Consider the following 18,223-nt stretch of genomic DNA (forward strand, 5'->3'; position numbering starts at 1 on the left):
CTTGGAGGCGATCGTGGCACAGTCGGGCGACATCACTGCCCTGGACTGGGTCGGAAAACCATCCGAATTCAACAGCTGTCTCCCAGCTGAAATCACCTCGTACAAATATCCACCATGCACGTTGCCATCTCCGCTGTCCGAAGATCAGCTGCAGACATCAGTCTCCTCGCTGAGAGATGTCGTAGCTGTCGAGTTAGCTTCGACATTGTATACCCGTCTTGACAACCTGAGCTCTCCTCGTTTCGCGACCCGCAGGCTGCAACTTCCTTGCATTGCATTTGTTGTCAAGGAAGTCAGACGAAGGCGTAGTCAAGCCCGGGAGACATGTTTCACTTATGATATCAAAGCAGATGGCCTTCAAGACCTGGCAATCGTCTCGGAAGACAAACTGATTCAGTTCTCTCCGACACGCCCCACTCCACAGGCATTCTTGCTCATCCGTCCATGGAATCGCCATGATGTCGGTCTGCCTGACTTTGCAGATGATGCGAAGAGCATGGTCACTTGCTCCGAGCATATGTCTGACTTAGACGAATCGCTCGGTGGATGTTCTGGAGAAAATGAGCCGGTCAATTCGGAGTCTCACTCGCGAGCGTTGAGACTGATCGTGCGCCTTGGACAGCCTTTTGGCGCGTTTTTACTGGCGCAGCAACGAGGTCCCGGGGAGTTCAAGAGGATTGCTTCAGATCACAACATCATAGCGCAAGTCAAGAACACAGCTGCTGTTCATGACATGATGGACATCAGGACGCTAGATATATTGTAGTTGCATGTATTTTGAAGACAGGGAACTCTGATGTGTTTTCATTCGTACCTTGCCAGTATCTTCATGCACAAATACCGTCGTTGTATCATATCGTGTCGTAGATATCGTAGGCTGACTTACAACAGGCAAACCACCAACGCAATTATATCGTGCGTCAGGTGAGCAGCTTAACAGCTCAACTGCGAAACCGCACCCGGCACCCAAAAATTAAATTGTCCTCTGGCAGCAGATATGTTGCAGTGCTCAGAGTAAATCAGACGATGCCGCACAATTGTCATCGAGACTCGAATGAATCACTTCGCTAAAGTAGACAACAACGTGAGAGAGGTATGTGCAAAAGCAAGAAGACTATGCCGGAGCTCGAGAGTAAGTATTAGGATGATATATATACATCTGGTGGCTCGTTCCCATCGCCCGACAACACCACGAACTTCATGTACACCGGGATGAAGAATCCATCATTAACGACTCGTAAATCTGTACAAAACAGAAGTAATACAACATGGTAAAACTACACGCCAATGTGAATAAAAACCATTCTCTGCTCGAGCGGCACTTTCGTCTTCACAGCGTGAGTAGCACGGTTGAGTGCCCAGGCTGCCTTCGTATAGTCCATAATACCACCATCCTCCAAACTCTTGAATATATTCTCGTAGAAAGCTTCAACAATATGTTTTGCGACAGCGTCATCGACCTCCCATAGCGTGCCAACGACGCTCTTGAAACCGGAAAACTGCAGTCCAGCTGCGAGGTGGATGACTTCGTCGGGTGTCTCCTTATCGCCGACGGCAGTATGACACGCCGACAAGAATGCGAATTCAGCGTGCGGAATGTCTTCCTCCATAATATCAAGCAGCGTCAAAGATTCATCTCTCATGACGAAATGAGAATTGTAAGGCTGGTCGTGGTCCTGCTTGCCATGACAGGCAAGGTGAACCCAGGTGTTCTGTTCTAAAGCTTTGAGTGCACCTGCTCGTGTAGCTGCTTCGCCGGAAATAGAAGTATGATTAGCTATCGCGGGGACGAGCTTCCGGACAAGTTCGAGCTCGCTGTCCACAGCTAAGAGCGCCTTGCCTTTCCCGCCACCCGGTTGACCTTGCCCGACCGCCACGAAAGACGGAGTCGCACGTGTCTTCATCAACTGTCTAGATCTGATCAGAGCCGAAAGAGTCGGCGTGTAAGAGCAGATGTAGAGATCTTCCAGGCATGGCTCCTTCCCAGAGCGATCTGCCTTCGTTCGAAAGGGGTGAGCTGCGTGGAGAGGAATGGATGTGAATGTTGCAGTTGGACACAGCCAGATTCGAGACCCGTGCTTTAATTCGAGGGCATGCTCGAGTACGTCAACGATGGGTAGCATGATGTCATCCCATACTGCCCGCAAGTGTACTATTAGGTCCGCCCTCGATTCCGTTGGGCCCATCTTACATGCTTGCGGTATCGCCCTGGCGAAGCGATCCTTGAGATTCTCCAGATCTGCGAGAACAATAGACGGTAAGGGAACATGATAGGGGTCCCCTGATGTCGGTACAATGATGGCGCTGCATAAGTATTTACTCGCAACGAGGATGATAACTGGGCCCTGACGTGCTGCCGCTTGCAAATCTGTGTACGATGGTGGGAGCAGGAATCGTGAGAAACCTTGACAATTATGTATCTCAGCTACCACAGCGTCCCATTGTTCCGTAAGTTTCCTGTACTCTATTGCTGCCCGATCAGCAGCAGCTCTGTCTATGCTGCCGGCGGAACCCTGAGCGTCCGAAAGACATTTCCTGAGCTCCGAGAGCTTGTTGGCTAGGATTGGATTTGTGGACTCGAGGTCTTCGAGTGGAGTCCTCAGGCGAGAGGCCAATGACCACTGTTGGCCACGACCCTGCTCTGCGAGTTCGACTGCGTGTTTGGGATTATCATGGCGTATGGCGCACGATGCTGCATCTACTGGCAGTGACTGCGCACCGTGAAAAGCAGTTGCAGCCTCGCGCCGCGAGATGATTGATGATCGTGTCATCACATGATTGTCGAAAAGCTCCAAGCAAATTTGGTATGCTTCGAGGGCAGAGTCATGTTGATGAATCTCAGCTGCATCAACCCACCGCAAAGTGGTCGAAATGCGATGTGGAAAGCCTTGAGTAGGGTGTCGCGATGCCAGTCTGAAGTTCTCCACAGCGAGTGACAAATCAGCAGAGTTATATTGCGCCCGGTAACGAACCAAATAGGCTTCTTTCAGCCATCTGTAACTGAACCATCTGTCTGGGTGCAGTGAAGGCAGAGCCTCCAATGACTCTTGGCAGAGTCGAATGGCCTCCTCGACATCTTCATTCTCCAGAGTTTGCGTAAAACGAGATCTGAGCGCGGAGCTCAAATTGAACAGAGTTATATGGAAATTTGGATGGCCATGCCCCTGCAACCGAAGCGCTTCGCGATGCAGATCGATAGCCTCGTTAAAATCCTCGCTGACATGCAATTTTCCATATTTGGCGTTGAGTGAGATCGCGAGGTTGGAAAGTGTGGTGCCGCGACGTGGATGCCCCAGTGGGCGCAACGCCAGTGCTTCGCGGCGGAGGCTGATAGCTCGCTTGATGTCATCAATGTTACCGTATTTGGTAAAACGGGTGAAGAGAGCGCCCCCTAAGTTGTTCAATGAAATATCACGAGATTCGTGCCCAACAGGGCGGTACAGGAGTAGTGCTTCTTCGCACAAAGAGATAGACTCATTGAGGTCATGTGATTTGCCTTGGTGATCGAAGCGGTAGTCGAGTGAGACGGCCAACTCATTCAAATAGTCACCACGCTGAAGGTGTCCCTCGGAGAGCAGAGAAATGGCTTCACGACCAAGTTGTATGCTCTCATCGATATCGTCAATGCTACCCCGTCGTAGAAAGCGTGTGGATAATGACTGAGAAAGGATTTTGAGAGCGCTTGGACGGTTTTGATGGCCCAGAGGACAGAGCTCGAGTACGACTCGTTGAAAGTGGATGCCTTCATCAGATGAGTCTACTGAAAGACTGTGGACCACAAAATCGATACCACGGTCTACGCCTGTGCTACGAAGGTAGGTACCCTCTGGACAGAGGGGCAGTAGCTTGCTGCACAGCTGCGCAGATTCGCGAATGTAGACAGCAGTAGGCTCCCTACTGTGGTGCCAGTGCAATGCTATAATGAGTTGGCAGAGAGATAATGCATGATCTGGGTGGCCCTGAGGACGCAAGGTAAGGGCGTCGCGGAAGAGAGAAGTCGTAGAGTTAATGTCTTGAAGATCGTTGAGAATATACCCTCGAAGACGTGCGTAAGCTAGGTTGGTGAGAGCCGCTGCATGGCCAGGATGGCCGACCGGGCAGCGGTCTAGAACCAACTGAAAACGTTCTACAGCTTTGTTCAGGTAAGAGACCCTCTTGCGTCTCATGTATCTGGCGAGTCGTACATGACCCGCATCTGTTTCCCGAGCGATCTCGCAGTCTATGAGGGACTACAGTTGGTGTTCCGTCAGCAAAAACGAACAGCCGAGGTCAGTGTGACCCACATCAAAAAGTGTGCCGTTCTGATTGTCGCAAGCATGTACAACAGCGGCCTTCAGCGTGAGGGAAGGGTGGACATCATGAACAGGCGGGAAGGACAGTTCTATCGGATGTGAGTAGATGTGCAGGAATAAGAAGTAGGTTAGTCACCGAATGGCTCATCACCACGATCGAGTAGCTCATCCCACGACGTTTGAAATTTGCCGATGATTTCTCCATTGCCTAGCATTCGGTCAACCTCATAGGACGCCCTGATCTCCACTGATACTGCAGGTGACGCGTGTGATGACCTGTACACCGATAATCAGTTCTCGAATCGCGAAAGTTTCCACGGACTTTACGCGGTCAGAGTATCTCCCCATGTCACAGATTTGTCAGATAATAAGACTCCGATGGATGATTTCCAGTGTGTCCTCGAGTCGAGATCAATGGATATGTAAATGCCTGCAGGAACGCGCGAGGAGGGGACATCGATATTGTTTCCACTGATGACTGAAGTCAGAGCGTGAGTATCACAAAACAGATACAAAGGTGATACAGAGTGACCGACCTTCAAGTCTGATAGATTGGCTTTCTACGCTACCGGGCATGATGTTACGATGAAGCAATGATGAGGATCGAGAATGGGCTGAGTAGTAGGTGGATTAGTGGTAGGACTCAAGACGGGGATAGAGATGATGAGGACTGTGGATGGAATTCGGCTGAGAGGGAGAGGAGAAGAGGTTGAGGGTTCAAGTCATGCTGCACGTGTTGACGGTCGTCGAAGGGCTGTTCAGCAGGATACACGCTGGTATATGGTTACAACAAGCGCGCTGAGAAAGATGGCCAGCTAAGTCTAGTGTTACCAGGAGAGCTTGACATTCCGCAGGTTGAAAAATTGAAATGTAGCATCGAGTACTGTAGAACATCGCGGCAATTACCGCAACAGTCGAAGCGGTGGCGCAGCAATAAGACACGCCTTTTTTGCTACATCAAGCATTGCTGACATGTCGCATTGGGCTAAACAAAGAGACATTAATCGGTCAGCAGCATTTGAAGTCGGCAAGGTCACAAGAGGCGTACTTTGGGGATATGGTTATGTCGTGGATCTTTTGTGTGGTGAGTAGCACCGTGACTACCAGGGTTTTCTGCCCAATTGAACCCGACACACGCAATATTACTAGTAAATATGTAGCACATGTAGCAGGTGGGCGCTTGGTTCTTTTTGGCTCTTTGGACAGACTGCAACTTGCAGTACGTACACAGTGACCGTGACTCACGGCGTGGAGCTCATTTCGCTTCGCACCGTTCGAAAGAGCATGCGTCTGGTACTACCATGCAGTTGCACCACGGTCAATTTGGCGACCAGATATATCATCTACGCAGCTCGTCTTTCATTATCCTTTATACTCCGCTTTTCCACAGTATCGATAAGGCCTATGAATTGCAGACCAAGCACTAATTTTGAAATTCTTAAGCAGTTGATATTTATATATCCGGGCTGAGGTGAATCTTGTTCCTTTCTTCATCCTGGTCACCCATGCAAATATAGCTTTATCTTTAATTCTAATGAAAATAAAATGTTGACGCATTCAAAAACAGATGACTGCCTCCTGGGAGTCCTATGCTACCAATTGGACTGAGAGCCTGAGTGGTATGATAGTCTCGACACAAACACGTATGTCACTAGTACCTCCACGTGGCGGCCGCTCGGTGAATCAGTGGCGATCCATCTCGCCTTCGCTGCGGAATGCAAAGTCTAAGGCTCTGATTTTCAATAGCCTCAAGGCCCCTGAAATTACGTCTTGAAAAGGTAGGTGAATGGTAGAAAATTGGAGGACAAGCCGCCTTCCATTTCGCTCGCCACCAAGAGATTACTCTGCTATTCTTCAGCTCCTGCGCACGCCACATGTATCTTTTCTACTAACAGTAGAAGATTCACCAACTCAGATGTTTCATTGGTAAACGCTATATTATCTGTCCTACAGGCGGTCTGCTTACCCGGTACATCATGACTCCCTTGCCTTTCTTGCATGAGCGGCCCAATTTCGATGCCGCGTTCTAGCTCCGGGCACCTCACAACTACAACCGCACTTTCTCGTTCAAGTCGAAGATAACATGTACCTTGTTGGCCTGCTAGTGTCACAGTCAGTCTTTCGATCGTGCCTCCGTTGTGATCCACGCCGAAAGCGGCTTCCAAGAGGGTATAAAGACCTGTCCAAGCAACACTATCGCTAGGACTCTGCCGCAACTCATCGATAGTTATGAAGCGTGTTGTCCATGTCGTGTCTTCAGCAATGCTAATGATAACCTCCACCGTCGTTGCCTTTGACATCCAGTCGAACAAGAATGTAAGTTTTTGGTACTGTCATGTAGCTTATACCGACGTCCTGATGTTGCGCAGTTGGCTGTGTGAGCACAGTGCTTGCTTTCATCGAATCTCATTGAGAATCATCGCATTGACAGATACTGGGGTCAAAATTCTTACGGAGCGTCCCACCCCGACTACACAGATCACTGGCAGCAGCGCCTTGCACACTACTGCAAGGTCCGTCACACTGTTGCAGATAGGCTCGAGTTGATATTTTGCATCGATTCAGGATAGCGTTATTGATACAATTCACATCGCATTTCTCACCGAGTTCTATGGGGAGGGCGACCTTCCCTCTATAAACCTCAGTAATGTATGCGTTTTGGTTTCTTCTCATGCTTGAATCCCTCATTCATGTGCACATCAAGACTTGTAACAGTGGAAACAGCGCAGAGTTTCCGGGAACGCAGCTCCTCGATTGTTCTTTCATTGCATCAGACATTGAAGAATGCCAAGTTGCTGGCAAGATCATTACTCTCTCGATCGGCGGCGCCACTGGTGGCAGCGTTGTGTTCCAGAATGACATTAAAGCTACTGAATATGCACAGGTTATTTGGGACACTTTCCTAGGCGGAACGAGCTCCACTCGCCCTTTTGGAACTGCGGTGCTTGATGGGTAAGAGCTTCCCCATGCCAGTCTATCTGAATGCGGATTGATCGAGTAATAGCATTGATATGGACATCGAGGGTGGTTCCCAGACGGGATATGCACCGTTTTTGAAGGCACTTCGTAAGTTGATGGATGCCAGTGAGAAGAAGTACGTCGGATCTGATCCACCCTCCTCAACAAACTAACACCATTATAGATTCTATTTAACCGCAGGTGTTTATTCTGCAATAACCAGAATTGTATTTGTTATTAATGATTGCTAGCCCCTCAATGTGTCTTCCCAGACGCGAACTTGGGTGATACGCTGAATGCCGTAGGATTCGATGCTGTCTATGTTCAATTTTGTGAGTGAGCGATCCTGTCGTGAGGAATTTCTGTTATGCAGACAGACAATAATTGGTGTGGCGTTCAAAACTACGACAATCCTGATGTAAGTCAAATCGTGTTCATATGCATCTACTTCTGATCCACAATTGTCAGGCGTGGAACTTCGGCACTTGGTACGCATTGGTTCGCAAACTTCAGTCCCGTATGTAAATATGCGGACAGGGACAATTGGGCGAAGACCGTTTCTCCTAATCGCGATGTAAAGGTATACCTCGGCGCTCCGGCTTCATCGTCAGCCGGATCTGGCTATGTTGATGCTGGGAGGCTGTCAACAATAATCCTAGAGACTATGACCCAATACTCTTCATTTGGTGGCGTCATGCTTTGGGACGCTTCACAGGCATATGGTTTGTGTTTTAGGACTCCTAATCAAGTTTGATGGATAATTTATCTCCTCCAGCGAACAACCGCTACGACGAGTCTGTTAAGAATGCGTTGGTTCAAAGTGAAACGGTCGTTGGTCCGACACCAACGAGCACAACTGCAACGGAGACCTTTACCACTACGTCTCCGACTGCCTCACCTACCTCTTGCACTGGGATGAAATACTGGAAGAAGAGCTCAATTGTACGTGACTAAGTTATCTCCTTTCCTCAACTGCTTATAGCTTCATATAGTACGTCAAGGGCAACCGAGTGAAATATAGGTATGTTGGGTAGCCAACACTTCGCATTCAAATATGACGTTGGTCTCTAGAGGACATCTGTGGATGGCGAAATGGTGGACACGAGATGACGTTCCTGGAGGTGAAATTATCAGTGATTTTCTGGCCTAATGCTGCTTACGCCACTACTCAGGTGATGCAGATGTTTGGGTGGATGAAGGTTCTTGCTAGGATGCAGCGGTACCGCGTCGTGCCTGATAAGAGTTTGCCTATTATGGACCCTTTGCGAAGGTTGGTGAGTGGATGATGATCAGTCCCTTGCCCCTTGGACATTCCGTGATCTAGAAACCTGTTTTTTGCAAGCGGGACACATATTTTCGGAGCTTGGACATACTACTAGTATATGTCAATGATGTTTTCTGTAAACTTTCTTTATATTACTCTTCAATTTCAAATATTCAGAGCCCTCACAACAAAGACTACCCAAGGAGAACAAATAACAATAATAATGATAAATAATGGGCAGGTACACGCTCACGCCGGTTCCGTTTCATTGCCACGTTGCTTAAAACTTGAATGCCGATGATGTTCTCTCTTGTTCTCTACCTACATAGTCAGACGCTTTTTCTGAATTAATAGTGTGTGAAAATACCAGAAAGTACGCAGTTCACCTTCAATGTGGGATTTATTCTACTGTCTACAACGTTACCGCGAAATTCGAATCGCAAAGAAAGTGAAGGGTCGTATATCAATTATAGAGTCAGGGGGTGTTTATGTATGCAGGTACTATGAAGAGCCCTGGCTGATCAGGCCGCAATAGTCATGACGCCTTCGGAAAGCTGCGCCCCTACGGTACCGCTGCGGCCAATTGACGAGGACGGACTGGACGGGTACGGACCTGTATGGACCGTACAGCTCCATACAGTTGCCTTCGCTTCGTCTCGAGGCTATAATTTAAATTAGACTCGCGTCATCGACTATTTATATCAAGTAAATTTTTCGCAGATCAATGTGCTTGAAGTAAATTACCTGAAACTAGATCAAACATCGGGCCCGAAGGATATTAGTAACAGAATATTAAAGAATATTGAGCATGTCTTCAAGGTTGCTTGGAGACACTGCGAAATCCAAACATTTAATCCGAGAGCAACGATCAGGCAAATAAGGTGTACCATGGATTGCTGATCATGACGGAGATCGATAAATGGGGACTTTGGAGCGCACCGAAATTGTGACGCATAATATTCATAATGCATTGAGGGACATAACGTACGTGATACATAATAGCAGACATTAATCATTAGTACATGGTCTCATGACTCGATGGTATACAACTTATCAAAGTTAACTGCGTTTCATAGACCCCCACAGCCCGGTCAGGCTACCCGTGATTCCCGAGCGCTGCACCGGCTTTAAGCTATGAGTACTACTCGCACTGAACCGCGAGGGAGGTGGTGGTCCGCTCTTTTCCCCACTCGTGCTCGAAGGACACAACAGCCGCGTATTCTTCAGTGCCTTCCTCCGCATGAACGGGAAGTGCTCCGTCAAGTGCGTTGTCAGCTGACGGCCGAGTAAATTGCGCAGCTTCGGGGGCTTATTGACGGGATGTACAGATGAATTTCGTTGGGGCTTCTCTGATTCGTGTACGCTGAGGATGCTGACTGTGGTTGCCCCTTTGATGGCGCGTGACTTTTTGCTTTGCAAATCACTCATATCCCTGCCATATACGGCGAGGGACTTGTCAACATCGGCTTCGTCATCGGCTTGGGACAGATTCAGTGAGGAAGTGGAGCTGATGATGCTCTGGGGTGGTGTTTGGCCGAATATCCGGTAGAGGTCTTTGGATCGTTTTGTTTTGCGCAGCGTTAGTCCGCGTGATTTGACTGAGTAGTACGACGAAAATTGGCAAATTGCTTCTAGCTCTGCTTCAGAGAGTGGGTTCCCTGTATGGATATCAGATTTGGAAAGCATGGAGTGGCAGGAAGCACACCTGAGTCGCTGGACTCGTCCGATTCGATATATACAGACCATCCATCCACACTAAATCCGCCGTTAGCCGTCTCGTCGGACCTCGTGATATTGTATACATCGTTCCTCCGCAAGCCAGCCTTTTCAGCCTTCTGGAGGACCTTCTCTACTACTTCAATACTGTCTGCGCAGTCTGCGACATCGATGACATAAGACTGCCCTTCTTCTGGTAGAATGAATTTGACCAGTTTACAACGGAGGTTATGCAGGGATGGCGTGGTGATGCGAGTAGAAGGGGAGGACTTCAACGACGCTGCGGGGTGCGTCCGCGATCTTGATGACGATCCCGAGCGTCGCAAGTTAGACGACCCCGAGCGTCGCAAGTTAGGCGACTCAATGACAGGTAAAAGTGCAGCACTATTCTGACCATGCGGCGTAGGCTCTCGCGTGAGCGCATGCGGACACGGACTCGTTCCAGTCGACGAAGGCCTTGGAGCAAGGTTTACTTCTGTGGGCATAGGCACAAAGGGAGAAGGGACGCTAATGGACGATATATTTCTGGTGTGATCAGGGTTGGCAGCGCATGGCGCTGATATGGATGCAAATGGGCTTGGTGACCGCATCGGAGGTTTCATGTTGGGTGGTGGCGATCGCGGATTTGCAGGGAGGCCAAAGGAAGGGGATGGTGATCGCAGATTTGCAGGGAGGCCGAAAGAAGGGAATGAAGAACGATTGGACTCGGGGTTGGTGGATGGAATGGTTAGCATGCTGGAGACTGCGGATATGGGTACTGGTGTGAGGGGTGAGTTGGCGTGGTCGACTACGTCTTCTTGGCTGGGTGTGCGTATAAGTGGGATGATAAGTTGTTGAAGAGTGCGTGGTTTCGCGCGTGGAGTTGGAGAATCGGGGGGAAGAGGTGGAAATGATGGCCGTGGGGTTGTGTCACTGTTTGGTGTGGTACACTGCGAGGATGAATCGGATTGGGGGAATGGAAAGATGGCGGTTGCATTGCGTATGGTGTCGGCGGATTGGGGTTCTTGGATGATATGAAGGAGATCGAGGAGTCTTGCGCCCGGTGACGGCACCCATATTGGAGAAGGCCTATTGCGCTTGTAAGCGCGAGGCGTTGTTGGAGAGTCCTTGGGACTTGTTGAGGAGTCCCAGGGATTTGTTGAGGAGTCCCAGGGACTCGTTGGCACGTCCATTGAGGGGAAGCGTGAATGCGAGTAATACGTGCCGTTCGTTATGAGGGTCTTCCGTGTCGATTTGACGGGACGTATTCCAGTGTGCACGATGGCAGACACCGAATGACTCGCATCCGGTTGTGAACATCTGTTCCTCAGAATCCTCACGCCATTAACAATCCGCAGCCTGTCTCCAATGCTGTCAATGCCCATCTCTTTAAGCATGTCCTGGTCTAGCTCCAACAAAATGTCACCACGAATATCATGATATCTAAATGTCTCGACAAGTGTGCCACACTTGATATCTGTGAGCCATTGCGCGATGTGACCGTCATTCCACGTCCGCAAGAAATCCAAGAATGCGGTGCCGGAAGGCGAGTCGAGTATGCTGCGGCTGCAGCTGGCGATACCGGACATGTGTATTATAGGGTATATAGCGGTAGGGGGCGGTTGAGGTGGTGAAGTTGGACAATGTCAAAGCTGCAAACCTACTGAATGCGCTAATGACTGCCGCCAGTGATAGCTAGTGCCATTTTCAGGCGGGAAGCAGTCAGTAAAGCAGAACGGAAATAGTACACACTGCATTGACGCTATTATATGGTTGCGATAAGAATGAAATGTGAAATGACGCCAATTCAACGTGGGTTGTGTTTTGCTGGCAAGCTGTTGTTGCTAATCATAGATGGGATGTTGAGAGCATTCTCGGTCGACAGACAAATTCTACTCGTTAAGTCCTTGCCTACTGGATATTGCGGGAGCCTGTACTATAGGGGATATGTCAATATCTAATGTAAGGATGACCGGACGAGACAACAAGCTTTTGCTGGTAATACATCCGAAATGGACAGCTTCGACAAAAAAGGCACTTGTTTTGGCTTATTTGGCCACCAGACCCTCAATCACCCTCGCGACAACAGCATGAATAAATGTAGGGTACTACTAAATATCGACGTGTTGTTCACTGCACACAGTGTTTCGACGCGCTGCGGCCTGCCTGTGCTTTCCTGTGCCAGCCCTATCTTATTGCACTAGGTATGTGAGCAATCAACATGTATATACACGAGTCTGACGTGGGTGTACTACTAGTGGATTGCAATTTGGAACATGAAAGTGTTGAACATCTAGTCACCAGCCTAGTGACCCCATGGATGTTATGTGACTCTCTACATGCAGCGCCTGCGCTTGCGATAACAATCTGACTGCTACTAGGCATCTACACATGAACTAGTGAATATGATGCGGAGGAGTTCGACCATGCCTTTACTAGTAAGTAAGTCACTACGACAACTTTATTTACATATCAAAGTACTGGGTATGCATCTTTCTCTCTATCTGGGCTCGCAAGATCAAATTGATACGCGTATGGCCCTGTGTGGCCTCAAAATTGCTCACCCAGTCCAGCGGGACTCCACGAACTCCTTGTGATCAAGGACAAAGGATCCACAAGTCATACATTTTTATGAACCGCCGATGGCACGGTGTGTTTCGTCGCCTCGTATCTACATTTTCTGAGACGACAGTCATGACTTGGGTTTCGCATTCCACAGGGCATATTCTGACCAGGGGAAACTATCGAACACGAATGTTTCTATCTGTGTTCTCTTGCCTTCTGCAGCCTCTCAGGGCCTCTCCCTGTGCCCGAACGCGGTACGTTCGGCCCATTGTAGTAATTCTAATGTCTCGCGACACCATACCATGCACCCATAGAAGCCTCTCTCCTCCCCCCACCGTAAAACAATGATATTCAGTGGCACTCGAGCCCCCCGTTCACTCCTGTTCCCCCCCTGCCGACCGTCGTATCTGCAGCCCGTGCCTCACTTCCAAGAGCGTCCTATCTATCCTATCTATTCACAGCTGCTTGTTTAACTCCTACCATTTCCACCTTTCGCGATTGTCTATCTAAGAGTACATACTCGCATTGGCCTCATTCTATTTGCAATTTCACGAGACCAATAATTGGGAAACATAGCCCGGACAGTCAATAGTACCCGCGCGGGCCTTCTAAGGGGTCTCCCATACTCATACTTCGCTGATAGCCCTACCACCCTAGCGCCTCCTAGCAAACCCGGACAGTACGGAATCCAACTGAGTCTAGCAGTGGTCGGGGGTCTGACAAGTAAATGAGGCTGGAGCGGCTTTGAAACCATCATTTCGGTACCGCATTATCAAAAAAACATATTGCTGTTGTTCCTTGTCATAAATCTGGTGAGATCTGTAGTCTCGATCACAAACGTGTCCCAGAAACAACAAGTTACGGCCAGTTGCAGCTCCGGCGGAACAATTAATGTAGAGATCTTTCAGTAAAATCTAAGTACTCGAGAGAGATGGATAGAGATGGTTGTCAAACTTTGCACAAATTCTCTGACATCGGTTTTTCTCAATTTTTGTTGAAGATGACGCCTGGCAGAGCCAGCGCCCGCCTTGTAGAGGATGGTGAAATTCTGGAAATTTCTAAGGCATTCTCACCATTGATGACTCTCACCTTCGAATGCGCATCAGCCTTCCCAACTTCCTTGATACCATCAACCAGGGCAGCAAATCGTACGGCCTCGAAGTTATTGGGCGCTGCCACGTATTCTCCAGCATTGGGGAAGCTTCTGTACTCAGCCCCATCCTGCCATATCTCACAAATCGAACGAAAGCAGCACACGCCGTGATGTCTGAGTTCGCGCCGGTGCAGAATATAGTCCCCGAGAGATGCTTCGTCATGCTGGAGGCTTAGTAGTAAGCGGTGATATATCATATAACAATATGACTAACACTGTCTTGGTGTGGAGGTTACTAACTTACTGTAAGCCAAGGTAGGAATTGGCTGCGCATCTTTTGCGCCTCTCGCCCATCACCCGCCAACAATTTCTCCCAACGCCCAAGGGCGCGACCGGTCGGACCTAAGCTCTACGTGAGTATCGCACCCCCGTAGTCTCCTCACGATGAAATAATAGGCTGCACGAGTGCCATGAATTTCCGCCAGACGTCGAGACAATGTCACAAAGGCCTTTGCTCGATGCTGCGTATCGGGCACTCGATATTGTATAATCTTTTGGAGTGGCATTGCCGCATTTTGGAGCGTCATACGAAAATACAGTCAATCAACTTCAGTTACACAAGTACACGCAGGTTGTTAAATCATTACTTGATACTCACATAGTGTCCCCGGTCGACCCGATGCAGATAGTACGAGCGGCCTCTGCTGCCCCAGGAGACGTTGCCAGAGCGGTACCGTTGTTCAACGACATCAAATATCGAGATTAACTACCGCAGATATACTCTGCCTCGTAGCATATAGCTCAGTATGCAGGCCTTCCTAGCGTTGTGATAATTTGTTAGTTTATACGTACAAGCACGCTTGATCGTTTAAAAGCGGCATAACAAGAGCGTATGCATGCCTCTGCAGATAACACACGACATTAGTTAATATCAATGTGATTCAGATGACTATCTTGACCGAGGAAAAAATTATGCCACATACTCCATGTGTCCGTGGTGCCACCCCATGCGCTCAATGTATTCTTCCTCCGAGAGCATGTTGATCACCTAAAAGTCGGATCAGCTGATATTCCAGCGACAAAACAGGGAGTTCTGACCTTCATTATATTAGAAATTAAATTATAAGAGTGAATATTAATCATTGTGAAAGATGAGAAACCACCTCCTGAATCAAGGGTTGAGTATTCATTGTCTTGCGCGCCATAATTCGAACAATGGTGGCCCAAGTCACATATGTACCGGTCTTCCTCGACAATTTTGATCAGGCGCGAACTCGCAGCCTTTACCTCAGCCATTAAAGTCTGAAGGGGATGTATCAAAATCACAGGTCGAAAAAAGGAGACATACTCGGATTTAAATTGTATTGATGGCGTCTTTGTTGATAGCCTTTACCAGGAGCGCAAGTACAAAAGCCTGCAATAGAACCTTCTTGCCGATCCCCGTCCCGCCAATCAGCTCCTCCAGTGGTGTCGTATTTTATTTCAGGAGCACTGCTATGTGGTCGTGAGTTCGTTTGTCGAGTGATTCCAGAGCCAGATGAGCTTGCGACCAGAATGCTTCGTCCGGTAGTACTTAGAGAAGGGGTACGTACGGCTTCTATCTGCCGAGAAGAAGTAAGTGATGGAAAGGTGAAGAACATAGTATTAGGAACACCGGATAAACCTGAAAGCATCCTTTACATCTTGTGGGTGTACTCCAAACCACGAATTTCCTTCGGCTTGGGGATCTTGCTCGCTTCACTCTCGTCCGATGCAGATATGCTGCGAAGGACGCGCTTGGAAAATTGCGTGGCATAGAAGGTCTAGAAGACGTCCTCGATGTACCTGAAAAGCACTACCTAAACACACCAATGAGAAATCAACACGGGTCAATAGTAAAGGTGCTTACTACGTGGTTCAAAGCAGCTTCAAGGTCACACTCAGCCGCCTCGTTAAATTGCGAATTAATCCATCCGCGTGCTTGACACGCACTGTGGTGGCTTTGTCGTTGACGAACCCGTTACAGCATTGCGATTGACGAACTCTCTGCACGTCTTATCGAGTGAATTGACGAAGCCGGCCTCTCCGTAGAAACAGTTCCCAAGTACTTGTGACAGACCTCAAGTAGCATGTCGATGTACGCTTTGGGATCCAATGAATCCTCTCCCTCTGATATTTCACCCAAGAGTATCACAACAGCCGCTAGACCCGCCTGCATGGCGTGTTCCTCATATTGCTTTCTCAAAGGCTCCAGGTTGTATGTGTGCAACAACAACGTATGCATCGACTGCAGGTCTGCTTCTTTGTCAAAATTGAGCAACCTTCGGAAGGTCTCCTGGATGAAGTCGGGGTTTGATTGGATCAGCATATGCTCGCGCTTTCTCAAGAGCTTCTTCCACGTGCTAAGGTTCACGTATCAGTCAGCACGGTCCTGCTTCTCCTTCAGGCACTGTCCTGCATCTTTCAGATAGTCGAGTAAGTTGTTGGCCAGGACCTGGCTTGCGATACATCTCTGTTGCATCCAAGAATGGCATCTCTAGATATTGTGACCAAGGGAAATGAATGGATTAACCACAATTTTCACAAGAGCTTGATCAATTGTCTCGCCGTCTCGTTGTCGTTCGATCAATGAGAGAATAGCGCTAAAAAGATTCGTATGCTTGCTCTGCAGGTGGAAAAGGAGAATATTTTTCCACGCAGAAGCGCAGGCTGTCAGAGGCAAAGCATGTCAATGACAGTACGTGTGAAGAGCATGGGGACGCACAGTGTATACCAAAAGTCTTCTTTCCAACCTGGGTTTTCTCGTCGATGGCAGTTGGCGTTGAGGGGCTAGAATTTGGACTGATTTTTTTGACACCTGTCGTGTATCTGTCGGATTCTGTCCCATGCACCTGTGTCAATATTGTAGGAGGGCTTCATCTTGGAGGGTATCAGATTGCTGCCAACCGTAGGCGTTTGGTTGAATTGGTTGATTACTCGTGAGATTGGGAAAAATAGGTAACGTCCATTCATGACTCAAGCTTGGAGCTTGACGTGAGTGCAAAAATATGGGCCCATCGGAGTATGATTGCATCACCAACCCCATAGGCCTAGACCTTTCACTTAGAAAATAGTTGGCGCTTTATTTATTTAACCAAGGAAAACCTCGTGGCTGCCAATGACACTCACTAGTACTCCGGTTCCGAGTCCTTTCACTATCATATGATATTCATCTGGTCGCCTTGACTCTGAAATAGTTGAATACCACGGTATAGAGACTCATCAAATTATCATAGGCAATGTTGGTCATAATAAGGTCCAGTCCCTGCTCGACTAAAGCCCGAATGTGTTGTGTGCATCATGATCATGAGTGTTCCGAAGATGTTGTTAAAGTCGAGTACGTAGTCACGTGCAAAGAGACTCTTCTATTTTTATGTAATAAATAAATAATTTGCTACTTCTGTCTATAACCACAGCTCCAGCCCCTCGCACCCATTCTCTTCCAACCCACAAAGAAAAGCACAAACACTGACAGGCATCGCAAGCCCAAGGTTATTAATATTGAGCAAGACTATAAACAGTCCGACGAATGATAAATCTTGCAAAGCGAATCTGTATTACGTTGAAACGAGTTCGGTCATATGAGCCCGCTGAGCAATCGCATGACTCAAGAAAGATGCGGCTTCGGGCATCTTCTACGACGAAGACTTCGATGACGGCATTGGACGGGACAAGAAAACTCAACGTCTTCTTGCTCGACTTGGCGTCGAAATCACGTGTATGAGATGTTCTTGAACTCCATGTCTGGGTGGGGGCAACTACACAAGATTGTGCGATCTCACTTGAGAGACTCAGAGAGAGTACTTGTGACTTGTCGGAGCCAAGTACGAGAGACACTCCCCAACCTGATTTAGGCAAGTTAGCGCGCGCAGAAGCAAAGCAAAATAACGTTCGTAATCGTCAGCATTGCCGAGTCAACGAAGAATCTTCTTTTGTATCGGAGCGTTCGATCGTACGTCTCTGTACCGCTGCCGTTCTCCTTGTGCGCTTGTCCAAATGATAGTGGCGTTGCAAGGCGCTGCTGGTGGCTCACAACATAGGCACATGTCATGTGGACGTTTATACTGCGTGTCAATACTGTGGCAAAGAATCAGTTGCGAAACCTCGAGAGCTATCAGCACTTCCAATGATATTCGAGACGTCACGCTGTCGTGATGAATTCGCGCTGCAGCTTCCCACTTACTAATGGTGCCGGTGAAGCTTTGCTGGCCGCCATGTGTGAATGAAATCTTTGTGCGCATCCGTAGCTGTCCAACGTTCGTTGTGTGAGTCACCATGAGCACTGCACGTCGCTTATGCTCGAGAAGCTGGAGTTTATCGTGACCATGTCGAAGATGG

The 18,223-nt window shown here is 48.5% G+C and overlaps 4 protein-coding genes across 4 annotated transcripts; 1 reads left to right on the plus strand and 3 right to left on the minus strand.

The window, feature by feature from the left end:
- Positions 1 to 1,159: 1,159 nt before the first annotated feature.
- On the minus strand, positions 1,160 to 4,729 carry DEU56DRAFT_123850 (CHAT domain-containing protein). Its single transcript, XM_041344657.1, has 3 exons — positions 4,429 to 4,729; positions 4,284 to 4,381; positions 1,160 to 4,229 (listed from the first exon to the last, which is right to left on the minus strand). The coding sequence occupies exons 1-3, from the start codon at positions 4,505 to 4,507 to the stop codon at positions 1,278 to 1,280; spliced, it is 3,129 nt and encodes a 1,042-aa protein (XP_041202447.1). The 5' UTR covers positions 4,508 to 4,729; the 3' UTR covers positions 1,160 to 1,277.
- A 1,484-nt stretch (positions 4,730 to 6,213) lies between these two features.
- Positions 6,214 to 8,690, plus strand: DEU56DRAFT_865494 (glycoside hydrolase family 18 protein). Its single transcript, XM_041355382.1, has 15 exons — positions 6,214 to 6,608; positions 6,662 to 6,669; positions 6,724 to 6,805; positions 6,858 to 6,941; positions 6,997 to 7,244; positions 7,297 to 7,386; positions 7,435 to 7,451; positions 7,502 to 7,582; positions 7,628 to 7,668; positions 7,719 to 7,738; positions 7,788 to 7,972; positions 8,026 to 8,192; positions 8,243 to 8,271; positions 8,322 to 8,371; positions 8,423 to 8,690. Exons 1-15 carry the CDS (start codon positions 6,522 to 6,524, stop codon positions 8,458 to 8,460), a joined length of 1,227 nt encoding a protein of 408 aa, XP_041202448.1. The 5' UTR covers positions 6,214 to 6,521; the 3' UTR covers positions 8,461 to 8,690.
- Positions 8,691 to 9,436: 746 nt separating this feature from the next.
- Positions 9,437 to 12,198, minus strand: DEU56DRAFT_836554 (uncharacterized protein). The gene is made up of 3 exons (XM_041354807.1): positions 11,962 to 12,198; positions 10,220 to 11,904; positions 9,437 to 10,172 (listed from the first exon to the last, which is right to left on the minus strand). The coding sequence occupies exons 2-3, from the start codon at positions 11,796 to 11,798 to the stop codon at positions 9,574 to 9,576; spliced, it is 2,178 nt and encodes a 725-aa protein (XP_041202449.1). The 5' UTR covers positions 11,799 to 11,904; positions 11,962 to 12,198; the 3' UTR covers positions 9,437 to 9,573.
- A 3,345-nt stretch (positions 12,199 to 15,543) lies between these two features.
- Positions 15,544 to 17,047, minus strand: DEU56DRAFT_761018 (Cullin repeat-like-containing domain protein; the record flags this gene model as incomplete). Its single annotated transcript, XM_041350490.1, has 7 exons — positions 15,544 to 15,669; positions 15,692 to 15,705; positions 15,890 to 16,248; positions 16,297 to 16,382; positions 16,419 to 16,555; positions 16,611 to 16,737; positions 17,015 to 17,047. The coding sequence occupies 7 exons, from the start codon at positions 17,045 to 17,047 to the stop codon at positions 15,544 to 15,546; spliced, it is 882 nt and encodes a 293-aa protein (XP_041202450.1).
- Positions 17,048 to 18,223: the final 1,176 nt, after the last annotated feature.

This window comes from Suillus clintonianus, assembly GCF_016758775.1.
Source record: "Suillus clintonianus strain FC179 chromosome Unknown DEU56scaffold_138, whole genome shotgun sequence".
NCBI lineage: Eukaryota > Fungi > Basidiomycota > Agaricomycetes > Boletales > Suillaceae > Suillus > Suillus clintonianus.

Coding starts and splice junctions, on each gene's coding strand:
- DEU56DRAFT_123850 (XM_041344657.1), bottom strand. CDS start 4,507: ATGCTAGGCAATGGAGAAATCATCGGCAAATTTCAAACGTCGTGGGAT. Junction 4,382..4,428: donor TCGTGGTGATGAGCCATTCG/GTGACTAACCTA, acceptor CACATCCGATAG/AACTGTCCTTCCCGCCTGTT. Junction 4,230..4,283: donor AGAACGGCACACTTTTTGAT/GTGGGTCACACT, acceptor CACCAACTGTAG/TCCCTCATAGACTGCGAGAT.
- DEU56DRAFT_865494 (XM_041355382.1), top strand. CDS start 6,522: ATGAAGCGTGTTGTCCATGTCGTGTCTTCAGCAATGCTAATGATAACC. Junction 6,806..6,857: donor GCCTTGCACACTACTGCAAG/GTCCGTCACACT, acceptor GCATCGATTCAG/GATAGCGTTATTGATACAAT. Junction 8,272..8,321: donor GGCAACCGAGTGAAATATAG/GTATGTTGGGTA, acceptor GTTGGTCTCTAG/AGGACATCTGTGGATGGCGA.
- DEU56DRAFT_836554 (XM_041354807.1), bottom strand. CDS start 11,798: ATGTCCGGTATCGCCAGCTGCAGCCGCAGCATACTCGACTCGCCTTCC. Junction 10,173..10,219: donor GGACGAGTCCAGCGACTCAG/GTGTGCTTCCTG, acceptor ATATCCATACAG/GGAACCCACTCTCTGAAGCA.